Source organism: Anarhichas minor, unplaced genomic scaffold (genome assembly GCF_050575085.1).
Source record: "Anarhichas minor isolate MPS153535 unplaced genomic scaffold, ASM5057508v1 ptg000016l, whole genome shotgun sequence".
In the NCBI taxonomy this organism is placed as follows: Eukaryota; Metazoa; Chordata; class Actinopteri; order Perciformes; family Anarhichadidae; genus Anarhichas; species Anarhichas minor.
The window spans coordinates 600,677-618,427 of record NW_027466462.1 but is presented as its reverse complement, the minus strand read 5'-3'; the positions used below and the strand labels follow the sequence as shown (position 1 = coordinate 618,427).

Genomic DNA, 17,751 nt, shown 5'->3' with positions numbered 1-17,751 from the left:
GAAGACTATTTATGTAACGACCGAAAATTCCCATTTGTTGCTGGACTTGCGACGCACGAAAAACGCGGGATAATGTTTCCTAAGATATACAAACTGTTGCACTTTTAGTTGATTGCTATGATTGGACAGTTGCTGCCCAGAGGGGGGGTTTAGCTACTGGTTGGTTGACCAACTTTTTGCTCAGTTGTTTTGGATTTGTTTAGCTACCACATCCTTTTACCAGATGTCTTCACGAAGCGATCCGGTGACACCTTTTCTTGGCTGAACAGTGTTGTTGTGTTGCTAACTGTCTTTTCCATCATGATGAACAGCAACAGAAGTGTTGATGAACGATTAAGAAGTCAGTCAGTTGTTTTCTTTGCTGTTTGGAGTTGAATGGACGTCATTGAGCCTGACCGTTGTTATGGAAAGAGACAAAGAGACGTCACTTCTTCCACCTGGAGTTTCCCAGCCAGGTTTCCTTAATCAGTTTTACCGACTTACTAAACCTCAGAACGGCTTGTGTAACTTTGTTCCAGTAGAGATTAGTGACGCATTAAAGCTCTGAGCTCCTTTTGATCGATGGAAAGATCATTTCCAGTGTGACGCAAATGGAAACCATCACGGTGATGTTGTCTTGGATCCAGTCTGGACTTCAGTTATCTACCTGCCAACACTCTGATATTTTACTGTTGGAAAGTAACCAAGTACACAAGTATTTACTTTTTCTGCGTTATACTTCTACTCCCCCACATCTCAGATGGAAATATTGTACTTTTTACTTCACTAGATTGTATTTTAAAGTTGAAGTTGGTTGTTAATTTGCATACTAAGATTGTACTTTGTAAAATATGATGCATTTCTTTGTGCACAAAATCAGATTATTAACTAATTTCAGTCCTTCAATGAGTCCGTAATTGACTAAATGTACCTGTGCTATAAAAAATAGTTTTTAATGGCAATTTTCATCATTTCTAGTGTAGCAAACCATTATTCTTGTTTCGGCATAATAAGTACTTCTTCTTTTGGTATTTTAAGCAGATTTGGCTGACAATACTTTTACTGAAGTAGTATTTTGAAAGCAGGACTTTTGCTTGTAATTAACTATTTTCATACTACCACATTAATACTTAATATGCCTTTATATAAGTGACATTTTTATCTCCAGCCCAATAGATTAAACTAGATAATGAATGTCTGACAGCCATAAACCCAATGATTTCGCTCGTTAATCTGCTTTTTACTCTTTTCTGCAACTTAAAGTATTTTTTTTACTTCTGCCCTTTGTCAGGATTAGATTTGAGGAATAAGTCCCATCGTTTGGTTGAATTGTCTTTATAGTCTCAGCTGTTGGGTCAATGCCTTGCTCAAAGGCACATTAAACGGTTTATGGAAACAGTTACTCAGGTGTGCATGAGTACAATGAGTCTCTACCTGTTTCCCTCCAGCCATGACTGAGGTTACTCAACTGGAACTGGAGATTTCATCACACATGCTGGGACTGTTTATATCCACGGTTGCTATGGAAGAGAGTGTCTGCTTACACACACACACACGCACACGCCTACTGTAGGTGTGTGTGTTCATGATCCTCTCCCATTATCTTGTCATATCTAAAAGGCACATTGTTTTTCATGCTTTCTTAGGTTCCAGACTGAAATATATCAACTATTTAATGGATTGGCATTATATTTGGTAGAAATGTTCATGTTCCCCAGAGGATGAATCCTAAAGACTTTGGTGACCCTCTGACTTTAACATTTATAGTTTTCACTTATATTTCTTAACTATATAGACAATCACACTCATCCCCTGAGGATGGATTGTTATCACTTTGGTGATCCTTTAACTTTTAATCTAGTGCCATCTTCATGTCAACATGTTTAATTTAGTTTATGACCAAAAACCTGCAGAACTAATTATTTTCCACTCAGCTTTGGTTTTACTTTGTTTATTGCTAATTAGCAAATGTTAGCTTGCTAACATGGTAAACATTATACGTTAGCATGCAGCTCAAACATCTGTTAAAATATCCTATTTAAACTAAAACATGTATATATATATACTGTGTGTATATATATAACTGAAAGGCATATGCAGTAATGAAACTCAGTGGTGGAATATAAGTACCGTAATTAAGTGACTTTTTTATATAAACTGGCTGAAATAAAAAAATCAAAACAACAGAGGTTCAAGATGTAAATTCAGTGTTTTGTTTTTTTACAAATTTAAAAATATGAAATTGTATTTGTGTGAAAAAGAAATTACTTCTTTGGCTCTGAACTTTAAAGTGCAAAAACAAACTCACATTACAGTCAGTCAAAACACTGAAGGGCTTTTAATTAATAACTTCTACACAAAGTATCTTTAAAATACAAATGTTTTATTTCTACAAACAAATCATCTGTATTCGAGATCTGGAGGATTAATACAAATGATAAATAATATCGCCAAAACAGTCGTAAGATGCACAAACATTTCTTAAATGACATCACAGTGGTGGTGGTGGAGGTCTAGGTGAACTTCTTGATGAAGCGCAGTTTGAGGTAAGCGATGGTGAGGAGGCAGAAGGTCATGACGCCCAGAGCCAGGTGGTTCTGCCAGAAGCCCCAGGTGGAGAAGTCAACGCCCTGCTCCGCCAGAAACTCCTCCCCCGTACAACTGGAAACACAGGGAGTGAACCCGTTACGACTCAACCCATCGACTAGCTAATCAACTTAATAGTTAACCAGGCGTATAACTAACAGGAGAGTCACTCGTTTTCAGCAGGTAAGCAAGGCGTCTTATCCACATGCTCACCTTTACTATAAATAACTAACTAAGAAAAAGTAGGTGTAAATATGTAACTTACGAGAGACCAGGTGGAGTGACGCTGTTGTTAAAACCGCGACAGAAGTTTAGTCCGGTAAACTCATTAACCTGCAGAGCCTGAGAACACAACAAATACTCATCAACACCATCCAAACTACTACATCACGCTTTTAAAATAAGGTATTTAAAATGAAGAGTGTTTCATGTAGAGAAAGCGTTTTGTCGAATTCTACTCAGTTTCTCGTTAAGTGGTTTTCTAAGAAGAGAGAACTATTTTATTTTCTTCCCAAAGAACAGAAACAAACCTAAAAGCTACATTATGAGCTACGGTATGAACACCACAGAAGAAGGGAAACAGAAGTATAATCAGCTACAGGAATTTAAAGTACATTATAGTGTGTGTGTGTGTGTGTACACATACACCGAGGCCGTATCGTGGTATACTCAAGTATTTCAACCAGGAGAGCCAGCTGACTATGGAGGGAAGATTCACGAGCAGACCTGCAAAGATCTGCAGAGAAAGACAAAGTTTACAAGTAAGACATTCAACTTTTCTTCAACACAACAGTTATGAAGTCTGGGTGTTATGTGAATGTTTGTGGACTGCCAATTTGAAGCCTCGAATTTGGCATTTTGGCCATCGCCATCTTGGTTTTTGGAGCCAGAAGTGACACAAGAGGGCGGAGCTAAGTACAACCGAACGCTGAAGACATTTTTAGGCGACCCAAATGTTACAATTAACTTTCATGAAGTGAAAACACACTGAAAGAGTTAAAGTTGTGAGACAAACACAGACAACTTCCAGACTGGACAACGCCGTGGTAGAAACCTGTCAATCACAGTAAGCCCCGCCCCTAAAGCATCCCCTGCTTTATGGTCTGTTTGACTCTAAATGGACCATAATGTACTAAATGAACATCATGCTGTATTGAAGAAGACTTGAAACTAGAGATTGAGACCATAAACTCATGTTTACAATGTTTACTGAGGTAATAAATCAAGAGAGAAGTAGAGTCATTTTCTCATAGACTTCTATACAACCAGAGGAGTCGCCCCCTGGTGGACACTAGAGAGAATGCAGGTTTTAGAAATTAAGGAGGTTGCCGCATGGATTATCTTGATTTTGGCCTGTTAAGTTTATTCCAAAAAACACTTTCTTCAAATGAAGTGCTTCATCTTACAAATGAGTATAAATAAAACTAGATTTAATAGTAAATATAAAAAAGACAAAGGGGTTTATACCTCCTAGATAACGTTTTTTTGTGCCTTGTGAAGCACTTTGTAACGTGTTTTGCAAAGTGTTATATAATATAATGTAATGATAACTTTTAAAAAGGTCTGATTGGTCAAACAGTTTGCCATCAACGGGGAGTGTCCAGATGTCAAAATAACGGTTAATTAAGTGTGGAAGACTAAATTGGAATTGTGATTATGACCGTTGAAGCTGTTCAATTAGAAACAGAACTGAACAAAAACGATAATTTGAGTGTTTTTGCTGCTCTATGTGTGCGTGTGTGTGTGTGTGTGTCACCATCATGAAGACGCAGGCGATGGTCATGAAGATGTTGGCGATGGCGACCACCGTCTGGTCGGCTGAGATGGCCAGAGCCATGGCGGTGGCGGTGTAGGCGACCAGAGTCACGGTGAACATGAAGATGAAAAAGGCTCCGGCTGTCGGCTTCAGACCTTCAGAAGAACGAGGTAATAAAGATTGTGAAAGAAATCTGTAAATATGTCTATCAGTAATAGTTTGATGTTTTGAAAGAAGAACAAAAATAAACCATAGTGGTAAATTTAAAGCATGAAAATAATTATAATTTGCAAAATAGAAAGTTGGGATTTATTATTTATCTCAACCGTAGAAAAGTTGAGTAGCACTTAAAAAATTTAAATATTAACCTTCAATATACAAATACCTTGAGAATGAACTAAAAATAGACTGAACTTGAAATATAAACTCCAAATAAAGAGCAAGGTCTTAAATGTAGTAAAATAAATAAGTAAAGCTACAACTAACTATTTCAACTATAAATCAATGTGTAATTATTTTAATTTATTTTATCAATCGTTTAATATATAAAATGTCAGAAAATTGTGAAAACTGAGGTGAAATTTGCAGTTTACATTTTTTAAATATATCTATTTAATTCTCACATTTGAGAACCAGATACATTTTTTTGTACATTTCTTCTTCACAAATGACTTAAACGATTTCTCGATTATTAAAATTGTTTAAAATTGATATTCTGTCGTTAAAAAGCAAAACCTCACAATGTAGCAAAGTGTGTGTGTCTTCCTACCAATCATGAAGTACGCCACGCAGCTAAAGATTATGGCGGGGAAGGTCCTCAGCGTGATGATGTCAGACAGGATCTTAGACAGGAAGTACACCGACACCCTGTAGTAACCGCTGATATACTCGTGACTGACGAGAGAAAAATACACAGAAAGTTTAATCAACGAACCTCATCGAGAAGTGCCATCATCTGGATTACACATTTATCAAAACGACAATGTAAACCAGAAAGAGGCTGAGAAATCGCAGCAAAGTTGTCACAGTGTGTGTGTGTAAGTGTATATTTGAGCTACATTGTGGGGACTCACAACCCATCTGGGTCCAAAAGTTTAGGTCCCCATAAGGTTTTTTTATATTTTCCATGGGAATAGTTCATTTTGGGAAACGTGCATTTTAACTTTCTCTCTGAGAGTGAGATAAGATGATGGTAGTCTCATGTCTGTGTTGAGTAAAGAGTCGGGACATTAGCTTAGCATAAAGACTGAAAACATAAGGAAACTAGCACACAACTACCCACAAAATCATAAATTGTCCTTTTTACAAGTTTAACATATGAGATAAATTGTGTAAACAAATCAGCTGTCGAGAACTTTGGACAGAGCTAAGCTAGCTGTTTCCAGTCTGTATGCTAAGCTATGCTAACCACATCCAGCACAAAGACATGATGATATCTATCTTCTCATCTCACTCTTAAAGTTAAAGTCTGTCAGCGTAATACCCAAAATGTTAAAATTGTTTCATTGCGGTTTAGGGGCATTAAGGGAAATCAACATGATGTCCTCATAAGTATGTGTACATTTTGTGTGTTGAACCCACATAAAGAGTTTCCTCTCTGCGATGAAGAGTTCAGCAGACGACAGCGAGCTGAAACACTGATTCACAGTGATGAAGAAGAGCGCGCCGAACCTGAAACACAACAAGCTCATCAATACACAAACTGATACTTTAACCCAGTACAGTATACGGTACAATTTGATAATATTGTAATATTATTAATGTCACATATGGCCAATGGTAGTTACTGCTTATGGTATTTAGTTTACTTCCACTATTGCTATTAGTACTACTAAACAATTGCACATTACATCCTCAAAACTCTTTTCATTTTAAACATTTTAATACAAACATACTTTCTTTCCATATTGTTTTTCTTAATTGTTCTTTTTCAGTCATTGATATTTCAAGTAATAGTTTTACTGCATCTGCTAGACAACTACAAGTGTACAACTACAACACTACTACTACTACTACTACTACTACTGTGTCACACGACTATCACAACTTTAAACAGGAAAACTAAGTTACTTGTTGATTAAAAGTTGCACCAAATACTTAATTCTGCCAAATAAAACCAGAATATAATATAATACCTGTTCTGTATTCCACTCTGATCCTCCTGGACGTTAAAGAAAATGGCTCCTACAACAAGAGCCAGGAACAACGTCACTGCTAACTAAAACAGAATAAAAACACATTTATAGTCAGCAAACGAATAAAATGAGTCGCTGTTGTGAACGTGATGAACATGTGCAGCAACCACAGCACGTTGAAGCAGGATCTTAAGGAACATTTCAACATCTTGGGATGTTTTGTGCTAAGCTAAGCTAGCCACATCCTGATATCAATCTCATCTCGCTCTCAAAAGGAGAGTTAAGATGCTTATTTACCTAAATGAAGTATTTGTTTAACCACAATTATAAAACTTGGGGATCTGATTTTTGTCTCTAGATGAGCTTTACATTTAATTGATGGACATGACAGTTGTATTGATTTTTTGCCATAAAACAAATAAGCGTATTTTCCAAAATTACAAACTTTTGCTTTATGTATAGGAGATGCAGTTCCTGTTGTGCCCACTAGATGCTGCTCCAACTAAATTAAACGGGTTTATTTAAGTGTTTATTTGTGAAACATTTTCATGTTGATGTCTCAATTTTCTGTATTCAATAACGAACAAAGATGGAGGTGAGCAATAAACCAAACTCCAGTCTTTAAAACATTAATATATAAGTTTCATTCCTTTACAGTTTCAGTGTAGACTTCTTAGGAGGCCTCGATGTTCCTACCTGAGCGACGGAGGTCTGAGGGTTGAGCATCAGGTTGCGGAACGTTCTCTTGAGAACCCATCTGAACTGGGTCAGGAAGCCGGTCTTGTAGGTGATGGTTCTGGAGGGAGCGGTGGTGGTCGTCTGCTGCTTACCCTGACTTATCCTCTCTGAGAGACACAGAAGGTGATATTGTTCTGATTTGGTGGAATTGACAAGCTACCCAGCACTATAAATAATAATTAATATTAGCTCCATATTTATCAGCTGCAACATTAATGCATCATTAACTATAATCTAGTAATATAATGTGCATGTTTCTGCAAAGTATCCTCGTACAACGGTTTGTATGAAACGTACTTTTTCTAAGAAAGTCCAGCAACGCATGTCAATTTCTGCTCGTTACATTTATAGTCTTTACAGGAAACAACTGAGTTAGGTTTAGGAAGAAAAGTGATTGATTTTGTGGGGAATCTACGAGTTACAGGGCCTTAGTGCATTATTTTCGTAGGTATTGCTACAAACGCTGTATGACAAACGTCTGGTTTCTGAAATGGTCCATTCTGCATGATGAGTACTTTTATTTGTGGTACTTTGTAAGTAAAAGTCCTGCATTCAAAGTAAACTTATAGAGTGCTGTTACACTGCAGTATTTCTATACGAGTACTTCTTCCAACACTGTCTGTAACTCTTGTTTGACTTAAATTCTCAGAACGACCGTTTTGTACGAACCCAACTCTGCTTTGGTCTGTCTGAAGTAGCTGCAGCTTCTGTAATTCTCTACGAGTTTCTCCTCGATACCTCGTCTGGACTTCGTCACAGAGTCTGAATCTGGATCTGGAGGGAAAAAGAGTCATTCAGAATAATCCAAACAATAAAAATACATTACAAAAATACTTTATTTACATTGTCTCTGTCCAAAATCAGACCCCAAACAAACTCACCTTCTCCGTCAATGCTATTGAGGGTGATGGCGGTTGAGTCTCCATTGATGATGTCCAGGAAGAAGTCAGCAGGGTTGTTGTGGGGTTCACAGGTGTATCCTGGGAAATTAAGTTCCAAACCGAATTACATAGAGTACATCACCTCAGCATCAAGTTGTGTTATATTGGATTAACGTCATGTTCCTACCAATGTCTGAGAAATACTCCAGGGCGCTCTGAGCCGGGCCGTGGTAAACCTGATCATTTTAGTCACAGTGAAAACAAGAATTAATGTTAATTTCTATATTAATAAAGACAGTACACAACATAGAATATGATAATAGCAGATGTGTTTTCTAGAGGTGAGAAGAAAAAAGGGAGGAAGCTTGATACGAAACAAAAGAGCGGCCGAAAAGACACGAGCAACAAGAAAAAGGAAAAAGAGCGAAATAATAATAAAGAAAGAAACAGTTACAAAAGAAACAGTAAATCCGACATAAATATATTTCACTGAGCAGACGTGGTCGACCTGTTTGCCGTTGACCAGCAGGGTGAGGCTGTCGAACAGGCGGTAGATGGAGTATCGGGGCTGGTGGATGGAGAGGATGATGGTGCGACCGCTGTTGGCCATCCTGAAGAAACAATGACCAGAAAACATTAGTTCCTCCCTCGATCAGAGACATTTAAAACCTGAAGCAAAGGTTTTAAAACAGAGCTGAACTGTCAGACTGTGTGTGTGTGCGTGTGTGTGTGTGTGTGTGTGTGCACCTCTTCAGCAGCAGCAGTACAGAGTTGGCGGTGCTGGCGTCGAGGCCGGTGGTCGGTTCATCCAGGAAGAGGACGGGCGGGTCGATGATCAGCTCCATGCCGATGTTCGTCCTCTTCCTCTCGCCGCCGGAGATCCCTCGAATCAGCTGAGTGCCCACCTGCACACACACACACACACATACAGGTGTGTACTTCCATACTTGTGAGGACCCTTTTGTCTCTCCTGTCTTTCTTGACCTTTTTTCTCTCCTTTTTGTTATTTGTTTCCCGTTTTCTTGTCGCCCTCTCTTTAATTATTTTATTTCATTATTTCTTGCCTTCTTTCCTTTTTTGTTGCACTTTGTCTTGTTTGTCTTCTCTCTTATTGGTCTGTATATTTCGTTGCACTTTGTATATTTATTTTTTGCTCTCCCCCTCTCTCTCTTTAATTTTTTTTGTCACGCTGTCTCCCATTTCTCCTCCCCTTCTTCTTTCTCCCCCTCAATTTGATCTCATTCTATCTTTAGCCATTGTTTCTTTCCTGATTTCTTTCCTCCTTAAGGACTTAAAAAGAAAACCGATTATATTTCCGGGCTTTTTATTATGAACGGTAAGACAGGAACCGGTCTGTTGGTTCAGAATACGGACCTCCATGTATGTTTTGAATATGTCTGTTCTGCTCAAAGTGATCTCTCTTTTCTTTCTAGTTTATTTCAGTCTTCCTCACTTTCTCTTCACCCTTCTTTCTTTCTCTTTACTCCTTTCAGTGTTTCCTAACTTTTGTTTGTACTATCTTTTGCCCCCCCCCATGTTTCCTTACTTTTCTATATTTTCTCTCTTTTTACACACTTATTATTTATTGTATCTTTCTTTCCTTTTTTACAATTTTCTTTTTTGATGGTGTCTTTCTTTTGCCGTCTTCTATCTCTATTATTGGTGTCTTTTCTTGACACCTTTCCTTCCTTTCTTATTAGTCTCTCTTTCTGACAGAATATTGTGTCACCTTCTCCTCCTCCTCCTCCTCACCTTGGAGTCGGCCACTCGGCCCAGTCCCAGCTCCTGGATCAGTTTGTTGACCTTTTCTTCCTTCTCCTTCTGAGAGACGGTCGTCGGTAGCCGCAGTGCCGCGGAGAAAGTGAAGTTCTCTCTGACCGTCAGAGTTCCCATCACCACGTCGTCCTGGAGACGAGAAACATCAAGGAAATCCTGTCATGACCGCGGTATTTCTTAAAATGTGACTTCCTGTCCGACTTCCTGTCCGTCTCACTCACCTGCACCACGTATCCAGACAGACACTTGAAGTTTGGAGGCTGATGAGCTCCGTCGATCAAAACCTCTCCTGACAGACCTGCAGGGTCCTTCCTGGCTGCCAGAACATCCAGGAACCTGAAGGACAAACGGATCCAATTAAAAAGGTAGAATATGATGTATGGACGAGCATGCATCCAAGAGAAAGCTACGAAAATGGCGAACACAGCGCTGACTACATGCAAATGGCGAAACACCAAGCATCAAAACCCATTAAGACACTCACGATGACTTTCCACTTCCTGTCGCTCCCATGATGGCGTTCAGACCCGGCTTCATTAACCCACTGAGAGACAGAAAGAAAAAAATATTATTTGATTTTATTTTAATATATATATATATATATATATATATATATATATATATATATATATATATATATATATATATATATATATATATATATATATATATATATATATATATATATATATATATATATATACACACACACACACACACAGTGGAGTGATTTTACAAACTTTCATATGCAAGAGGCATTTAAATGCATATAAACCAGATACCTAAAAACACAGAAAACCAAAAAAGAAAAACTATTTAAATAATTTTCTAAATCAGTTTTTTTATACACCACATATTTTCAACCCGTTTGCCATTTCAAAGGAAAATACACGAAAATAATAAAACTATATATCGTACAGAAGAACATGGGACTGACTTTCCAAATTTACCCGACTCTCTCCTCCTGAATATTTTGAATCTTAACAGCTAGAAGTAGAACAAAACTTCTTTACTGTGTAACTAAAGATTCTGTTTCCAACTTGATACTTGATAAAAAAAGTCCTTAATCTTGACAAAATATCTACGATCTTTCTTTAAACGTGAATAACAGTTAACTTTTATTGTGGGATTTACTTCACGTAAAGCCTCTTGTTAATTTCAAAAGAATAAAATAGAATAAACTATTGTCCAGCCAAGCCAGGGACATTGCTTTTGGGGTTTAAAAATAGTTGAGAATAGTTGCAGTTCGATGAGACAATTGATATCACTCTCATGTCTGAATGGTAAATATGAAGCTACAGCCAGGAGCTAGTTAGCTTAGCATAAAATCAAATCGAAAATTATCAAATAAATCACTTGTCCTTACAAGCTAATTTCTGTACAGATTAATCAAACAAGATATAATGTGTTTTAGAGGTGCTGGTACGTAACTAGCAGTTTTCCCCTGTTTCCAGTCTTTGTGCTAAGCTAAGCTAACCATCTACGCACTCATATTTGCTTATCCATCTCGATTCTAATGTCGACAAATGTTTTGTTTGAAATGACGAGGCAGTTTCACGTCGGTCGTATTTTATGAGGAACTGAAGCATTTCAGTTGTTTTGAAACAGTTTGATTCAACTTTTGGTCTTTTTGCTGACTCAGCATCTGGACTTCCTTCTGTTCAAAATTTATCCCGTCATTATTTCAACACACTACAATTTGGTTTTACTTCCTTAATGATGGTTCTGTCCTTCATTTCACATTGTTATTTTCAAGCAAGATATATAGTTTTAGAGGAGCTGGTACAGAGCCAGGCTAGTAGTTTCTCCCCGTTTCCAGTCTTTGTGCTAAGCTAAGCTAATGGCCGTACACACCATAGTGCTCATTCATCTCAAGTCAAAGAATTCCGAGGCAGTTTCTTTCCCCTCTGCGTTTCTTCAAAGCGGCTGTTGGGGAACTTTGTGATGACGCTTGTTGTAATATATTTGAGGAATTGAAAGAGGTATTTAGTGTTTTTTGCAAACTGAGTAAATCGTGACATTTCAGTTGCTGTTTTGCAATAGTTTGATTGATCTTTTGGTCTTTTTGCTGACTCAAGGACTTCCTCCTGAATAAAACAGCACATTTCATCATTTATTTTCAACAAGTGACACTGCAGTTTCGTTTTGCCTCCTAAACGATGGTTCGGGGTCAACCTCAAGAAAGTGAAGATTCGCCAAAGCCGAGTTTACCACCTCTACCTATAATTAAACCAATGTAAGCAAACCAAATGTTTAACTTCCTGCCGCCTCGTGATAACAGACTAACAGATGTCTTTCTCAAACTGCTGTCAGGTTTGAGACACTCACTACATTTTTAAGAAAACTTTTCATGACAAAAGAGAGCTTTAAAAGAATGTGTGGTTGAGCTGATGAATAGCAAATGTTAAAGTTTTTCTTAAAAATAAATAAATAAAGCTGTAAACTCAACTTCAACTTTGAGTCAGACTGGTCAATGATTACACACACTGAACAATAAAATACCAGGGATACCAACCTCTATAAACGCACACACTGCACTTTGACCAGCTGCCTTTTTTACAATGCATAATGTCATAACGTTTTCATAACATTTCACGAGATCATAAACAAAGAGTTTGAACATCTTCATAACATTTCATAACATAATCAAAAGACTTTGAGGGTTTGTAGTCAGGAACGGAGAGGTGGTTCTCTTTTTCTTGAGTAATCTGCTTCACCGTCTTTAGATTTGTCAGGGATGGACACACATCAAAAAAGTCAGAGGATCAGTAGGGTTCATCCTCCGAGAACCATGAATGTCTACCAAATTTTGCACCAATTTATTTAATAAACCTTGAGATATTAGACAGGATAAGTAAAATAATTTTACCCTTTGGTGGCGCTTGGGGAAAAGTCAGAAAGATTGGTATGATTCATCCTCTTGGCACAACGCATACTAGTGCCACATTTAATAGAAATCTATCAAGTATTTGAGGTATTTAAAGAACAAAAAATATTTTAACCTAATAGTTGCACTAGAGGAAAAGTCAGACGATCAGAGTCAGTTGGTTTCATCCTCTGGGTAGTACCATGACTGTCTACTAAATTTTGTACCAATCCATTAAATAAGCCAGTATTATAATCCATTACCTGTTGGTGGAGCTTGAGGAAAATCTGAGGGTTTACCAAAATCATTAGGATGTATCCTCTTGATTTGGCACAACGCATAGTGCCAAATGTCATTAAAATCTGCCAAGCAGTTGATATATTTCACTAAAAACTTTATAAAAAATATAAACCTCATGGTGGCGCCAAAGCAAAAAGTCATTCATCTGATGACCATGAATGTTTGTGCCAAATTTCATGGAAATCCGTCCTCAAAACCACATTTCCTCTAGCACTAGAGGAGAAATCAGCATATCAAAGTCCTTAGGAGTCATCCTCTGATGACCATGAATGTTTGTGCTTAACTTCATGGCAACTTATTGACTGTTTGAGATATTTCAGCCTGGACCAAACCGACAGATTTCTTCAGGTCACTATAACTAGCCAGCCAAAATTTTCCTGTGAATTTAACACCAACACCCAGTTCAGTGAGTTTGAAAAAGGTCTGGAGGCAGCTCGGCATCCTGCCACTGTTTCTGTTTGTTGGTTTAACCTGAGAGTCATTGTTTTCTTACAAGCTTCTGTACGTGTGTTTTGTCACAGAGGAAAAGTGAGTTTCTCGACAAAGAAACCTTCCTTCCTCTGCCTCCAAACACGAGTGTGTGTTTGATCCATGTGGGCCTTGATCGAGTCACGTTAGCGTTCCAGGTGTCGTCCTGTCGGCAACGTAGACAAACAAATGAACAATAACCGTACAACAGCCTCAGTTTAGCTCAAGCTTTAAAGTCTCAGAGGGGTGAAACTGCTTTGTTTTAAGGGTCCAGTATGTAAGATTTAAGGGGATGTATTAGAAAAAATGTAATATAATAATTACGACGTTTTCATTAGTGTATAATCACCTGAAACTAAGAATCGTGTTTTCGTTAGCTTAGAATGAGCCCTTCATATGTACACAAGGTGCTGGCCCTCCATGTTGAACCACCATGTTTCTACAGGAGCCTAGAAGGGACAAACCAAACACTGGCTATAGAAGGGGACTTCCACATTTTTACTTTACCTTAAGGCCACCGTAGTTCTCCGTAAAGCTTGTGAAACCGCGGTAACGTGAGCCGCCGAGTGCGAAACCGTGGAAACACCAAAGCGCCATCTGAATGTCCTTGCTCTTAAAGTTGTGTTATTATGGTATGGATAGCTTCTAAGCATGGCGAAGGTCCTAAAAAGATACCCCGGTGTTGCCACGGTTTTGAACTCGGTGGTTCACTTTCCCGCCGTTTTGGGAAAGGGAGGAGTGAGCAATCTGCAACTAAATTCTACACGCTAACTTTCTACTTTCTCTAAATTGATAGCATTTAGCAGCAATATCAGTTAATTTCAATGGAATCAGCAGTAAAAAGTAAATCCAAGCTAATATCTTGAATTAAATTCGTACCATCTTTGGAGCAGTTGTGACCTTTGGGAGAAACGAAGAGCCACAGGCCAATCAAAATAGAGGACGCTATAGCTTATTAGCTGCGTTGAACACGTCCGGTTTTATTCAACGAGTGTAAACTGCTCCACAACAGAGGAATATTAGTTATTTGACAGGAGTCAAAGGTATTATATGTCTAGTGAATTATCTGTGTGACCTTATTTTTCCGTTAGCGACCCAGCTAGCAAGTTTGTAAAGATCTGGTTAACCCGAAAGTAGCACAACAGAATCACATTTCTCTGCGTTATATTTAACCCTAAAAGCTTGGTGACAAAGCGTCTAAAGCGATATATTTACACACATTAACGTGGCTAATTTCAAAAAGCAGTTTTCAGTGTACTCACTTGAGGTCGATGAGGATGTGTTTGGTTGTGCCCTTCTTCCAACACAGGCAGCTTCCTCCCTGTCTCACCTTGTAGTCGATGTTATGAAAGCTGACGGTGGCGCCTCGCCGCTGTTGGCCGACACCTGCAGACTGAAAACCAAACTGTTAATTCAACTCAAAACTGCCATTATTTACAAAAACTGTGTGACGTTAACGTGAAGAGAGGAAGGAAGGTACCTGGTGTTTTGAGGCTCCATTCAGCCCAAGCTCCATCGTAACTTTGGTTTCCGACATTATTAACCTCTCTCCTCCTGAAACACGGAAGAAACATTTTACCGAGGCGAATATTTCTTATAGTACGATTTTCCTGTCCCTTTTCAAGCTAGCTAAGCTTTGTTTTTGCAATTTTAAGGATTCATTTTTAGTATAAATTAATAAGTTTCTTAATCAACTTGGTCATTAATTGAAATTGTTTGTTAATTCCTCCAAGTAATGTGTGACGACCCTCTCTACCTGTTACTCCATTTGCGTGGATGCTTTCCCTGCAGGTATTTTAGGTGGTCATCAGCAGAGTGGAAACAGCTCATCAGCAACACCAGCAACACATGGGGCCCTGTGTGCTCAGGTGGCCCCTCTCTCCTTCCTGAGACGACCATTTTGGTTGACGTTATGGTTTGTTTCTACACCATGCAACATTGCATACACACTTTTCATTCATGCACCTACGCTGCTGAAATACCCACTTCACACGCCACTGTTTACCTTTTATAATTCGTTAATTTGCTTGGTTGTGTGCGTCTCGCTAATGGCAAAGTACTGTGTAATGGTCGTCCACTCGCTATTGCAGTGTGATGTTTCTATTCCTGTCACAGCTCTGCCACCATGATCCTGTTTTTTCCATCTCTCACCTAATCAGTTTATTCAGTACACTTGCCAGTCACTCCCACCTCGTCAGCTCATTACTCTCACCTGCTCACTCCACTGCAGCCACTATTTAAACCCCAGTCACACACACACACTCACTGCCAGATAATTTTCATGTCTACCCCCCCTCTTTGGCTCGTCTTGTTCCCAGTTTTCCCGTCTGCCTGCCCGCCCTGCCTCATTCTGCTGGATTTTCCCCCTTGTCTCTTGTCTTGTCCGTGGATCCCCCGTTGTGTCCTGTAAATTTCCTGTGTTGATTTAATTTCATTAAATACCTGCTTCACGCTACTCTGTCTGGCCTGCATTTGAGTCCTCCACCACACCCCGTGACAATTCCAACAACTAGCTCACGGGACTAACGGTAATTAGCTAACTAGCTAGTGATGAGTGTTATTTTCACTAGTAAGTTCGACAGCTTGGACTAAAAACTTAGAAACCTGCTAAAAAAGACAACCAAGACTAAAAGGTTCAATAAGAGTTCCGTTAGCTTAGCGAATTCTGGTGTTTTACCAATCGGTAACCGCATTAAACCAGCTAACGGATCTAGCAATCGGTTAATCCGCTTAGTAATTAGGTTTAATTTAAACATACCACAAAATAGATTTGGAGGGTTTTCTTAATATTCTTTAACATACCAAAAACACACGAACGGATCGAAGCTGGGTGTTTGTATGCTAACGTAAACTGCTAATTTTAGCATACCTGGCTAACTAACTTGGCTACTAATGTTACTGAGTGTTAGCCTACTTCTGAAGCTAAGGAGCTTATAAAACTACATTATTTTGTGGGGTCACGTAATTTAGAAGAAAGACAGCAGAGCCGTGATAAAATGCTATATCAGGGGTTAAGCTAACGTTAGCAGCTCTGTAGACTACTAGACTTGATGCTACGTTCTCTAATCTCACTAGTTAGTCATCTTCCCCAAAGCCTGATCTTCATCCATCTGTGGATGAAGATCATGGGATTAGATTGAAAGCTCCAGAAATTAACCTTTGACCTTTGGACCTTTCCCGGCGACAAAATACATAATTTCTTGTTGCTTCTCAAAATGAAAAGACAGATTGTCGGCATGTTTCTTCAGAATCAAAAGCGTTATAAACCTTTGACTGGTGGCTTTGCTGATGTGCTAAATAAGGCTCATTAAATCGGCGGACAATTACATAACTGGTCTCATGGGATGGGTTAATTGTATTATCCGACCTTCCACCTCCTCGCTGTTAAAGTTCCTGCAATTTAGCTGATCTGGAAACTGAATCCGAATCTCCTGTTGAACTCGACAGAAGCAGCCAACGTTAATTTTTACTTCCTCTTTCTGTCCTACAAACTACACTATTCAGCAGTATTGGAAGAAGTACTCAGGTCTTTAACGTGAAGTAAAAGTAGAAATACCACAGTGTAGAAATACTCTGTTACAAGTAAAAGTAATGGGTTTTTAATTAAAAGTACAAAAGTCTTGGTGTCAAAAAGTCTTTAAAGTATCAAAAGTAAAAGAATAATATATATTATATTATTGGATTATAATTGATGCGTTAATGTGTACATCACTTTGAAAGTAGAAGCTAGTAAACATAGTAAAGTTCCATCTTATTCTATGATATTACATCAAAGTTTGTATTGTTAATCTGAATCTTCATGTAAAATAGTTGAATAAACACAGTGGTGTAAAATGTACAATATCTGGCTCTGAAATAAAAGTATAAAGTTGCAGAAAAGTACCTTAAATTCAGTAAATGTACTTTCCACCCACTGCTTCCCAGTAGAAACTGCTCTCACCTCCTCTACCTGAACCTGGTGTGGATTAATCTCAGCAGCTCACACTTCAGATTTGTCTTCCTACAAAAGGTGACAACTGGAGTAAAAGAGTTTATTACTCGCCTGCTGAAGCTGCAAAGTCCCAGTGAAACAGCTGCTGCTGACTCCAGATGTCCGAACCACAGGACAGAGAGCAGTTTGTTCAGTGACTGAGAGTAAAGCCTGGTTTTATGACTGAGGGGCTGATAAGAGAAGTAGGGAGAAGGGCAGCATGAGTGTGTGTGTGTGTGTGTGTGTGTGTCACTCTATTCTCTTTAGTGGTGGTAATAATACCACCATGTAGAAGT

The 17,751-nt window shown here is 38.5% G+C and overlaps 1 protein-coding gene across 1 annotated transcript; it reads right to left on the bottom strand.

Moving 5' to 3' along the window:
- Positions 1 to 2,332: 2,332 nt before the first annotated feature.
- Positions 2,333 to 14,764, bottom strand: LOC142950650 (broad substrate specificity ATP-binding cassette transporter ABCG2-like). The gene is made up of 17 exons (XM_076092210.1): positions 14,748 to 14,764; positions 10,336 to 10,395; positions 10,073 to 10,187; positions 9,828 to 9,980; positions 8,823 to 8,980; positions 8,584 to 8,686; positions 8,263 to 8,311; positions 8,061 to 8,174; positions 7,864 to 7,956; positions 7,153 to 7,301; positions 6,457 to 6,539; positions 5,903 to 5,992; positions 5,091 to 5,215; positions 4,322 to 4,476; positions 3,212 to 3,301; positions 2,831 to 2,907; positions 2,333 to 2,640 (listed from the first exon to the last, which is right to left on the bottom strand). The coding sequence occupies exons 2-17, from the start codon at positions 10,386 to 10,388 to the stop codon at positions 2,493 to 2,495; spliced, it is 1,755 nt and encodes a 584-aa protein (XP_075948325.1). The 5' UTR covers positions 10,389 to 10,395; positions 14,748 to 14,764; the 3' UTR covers positions 2,333 to 2,492.
- Between the last annotated feature and the right edge of the window lie 2,987 nt (positions 14,765 to 17,751).

Coding starts and splice junctions, on each gene's coding strand:
- LOC142950650 (XM_076092210.1), bottom strand. CDS start 10,388: ATGAAGCCGGGTCTGAACGCCATCATGGGAGCGACAGGAAGTGGAAAG. Junction 7,957..8,060: donor AGAAGGTGAGTTTGTTTGGG/GTCTGATTTTGG, acceptor ATCCAGATTCAG/ACTCTGTGACGAAGTCCAGA. Junction 6,540..7,152: donor CTCAGACCTCCGTCGCTCAG/GTAGGAACATCG, acceptor ATTCTGTTTTAG/TTAGCAGTGACGTTGTTCCT.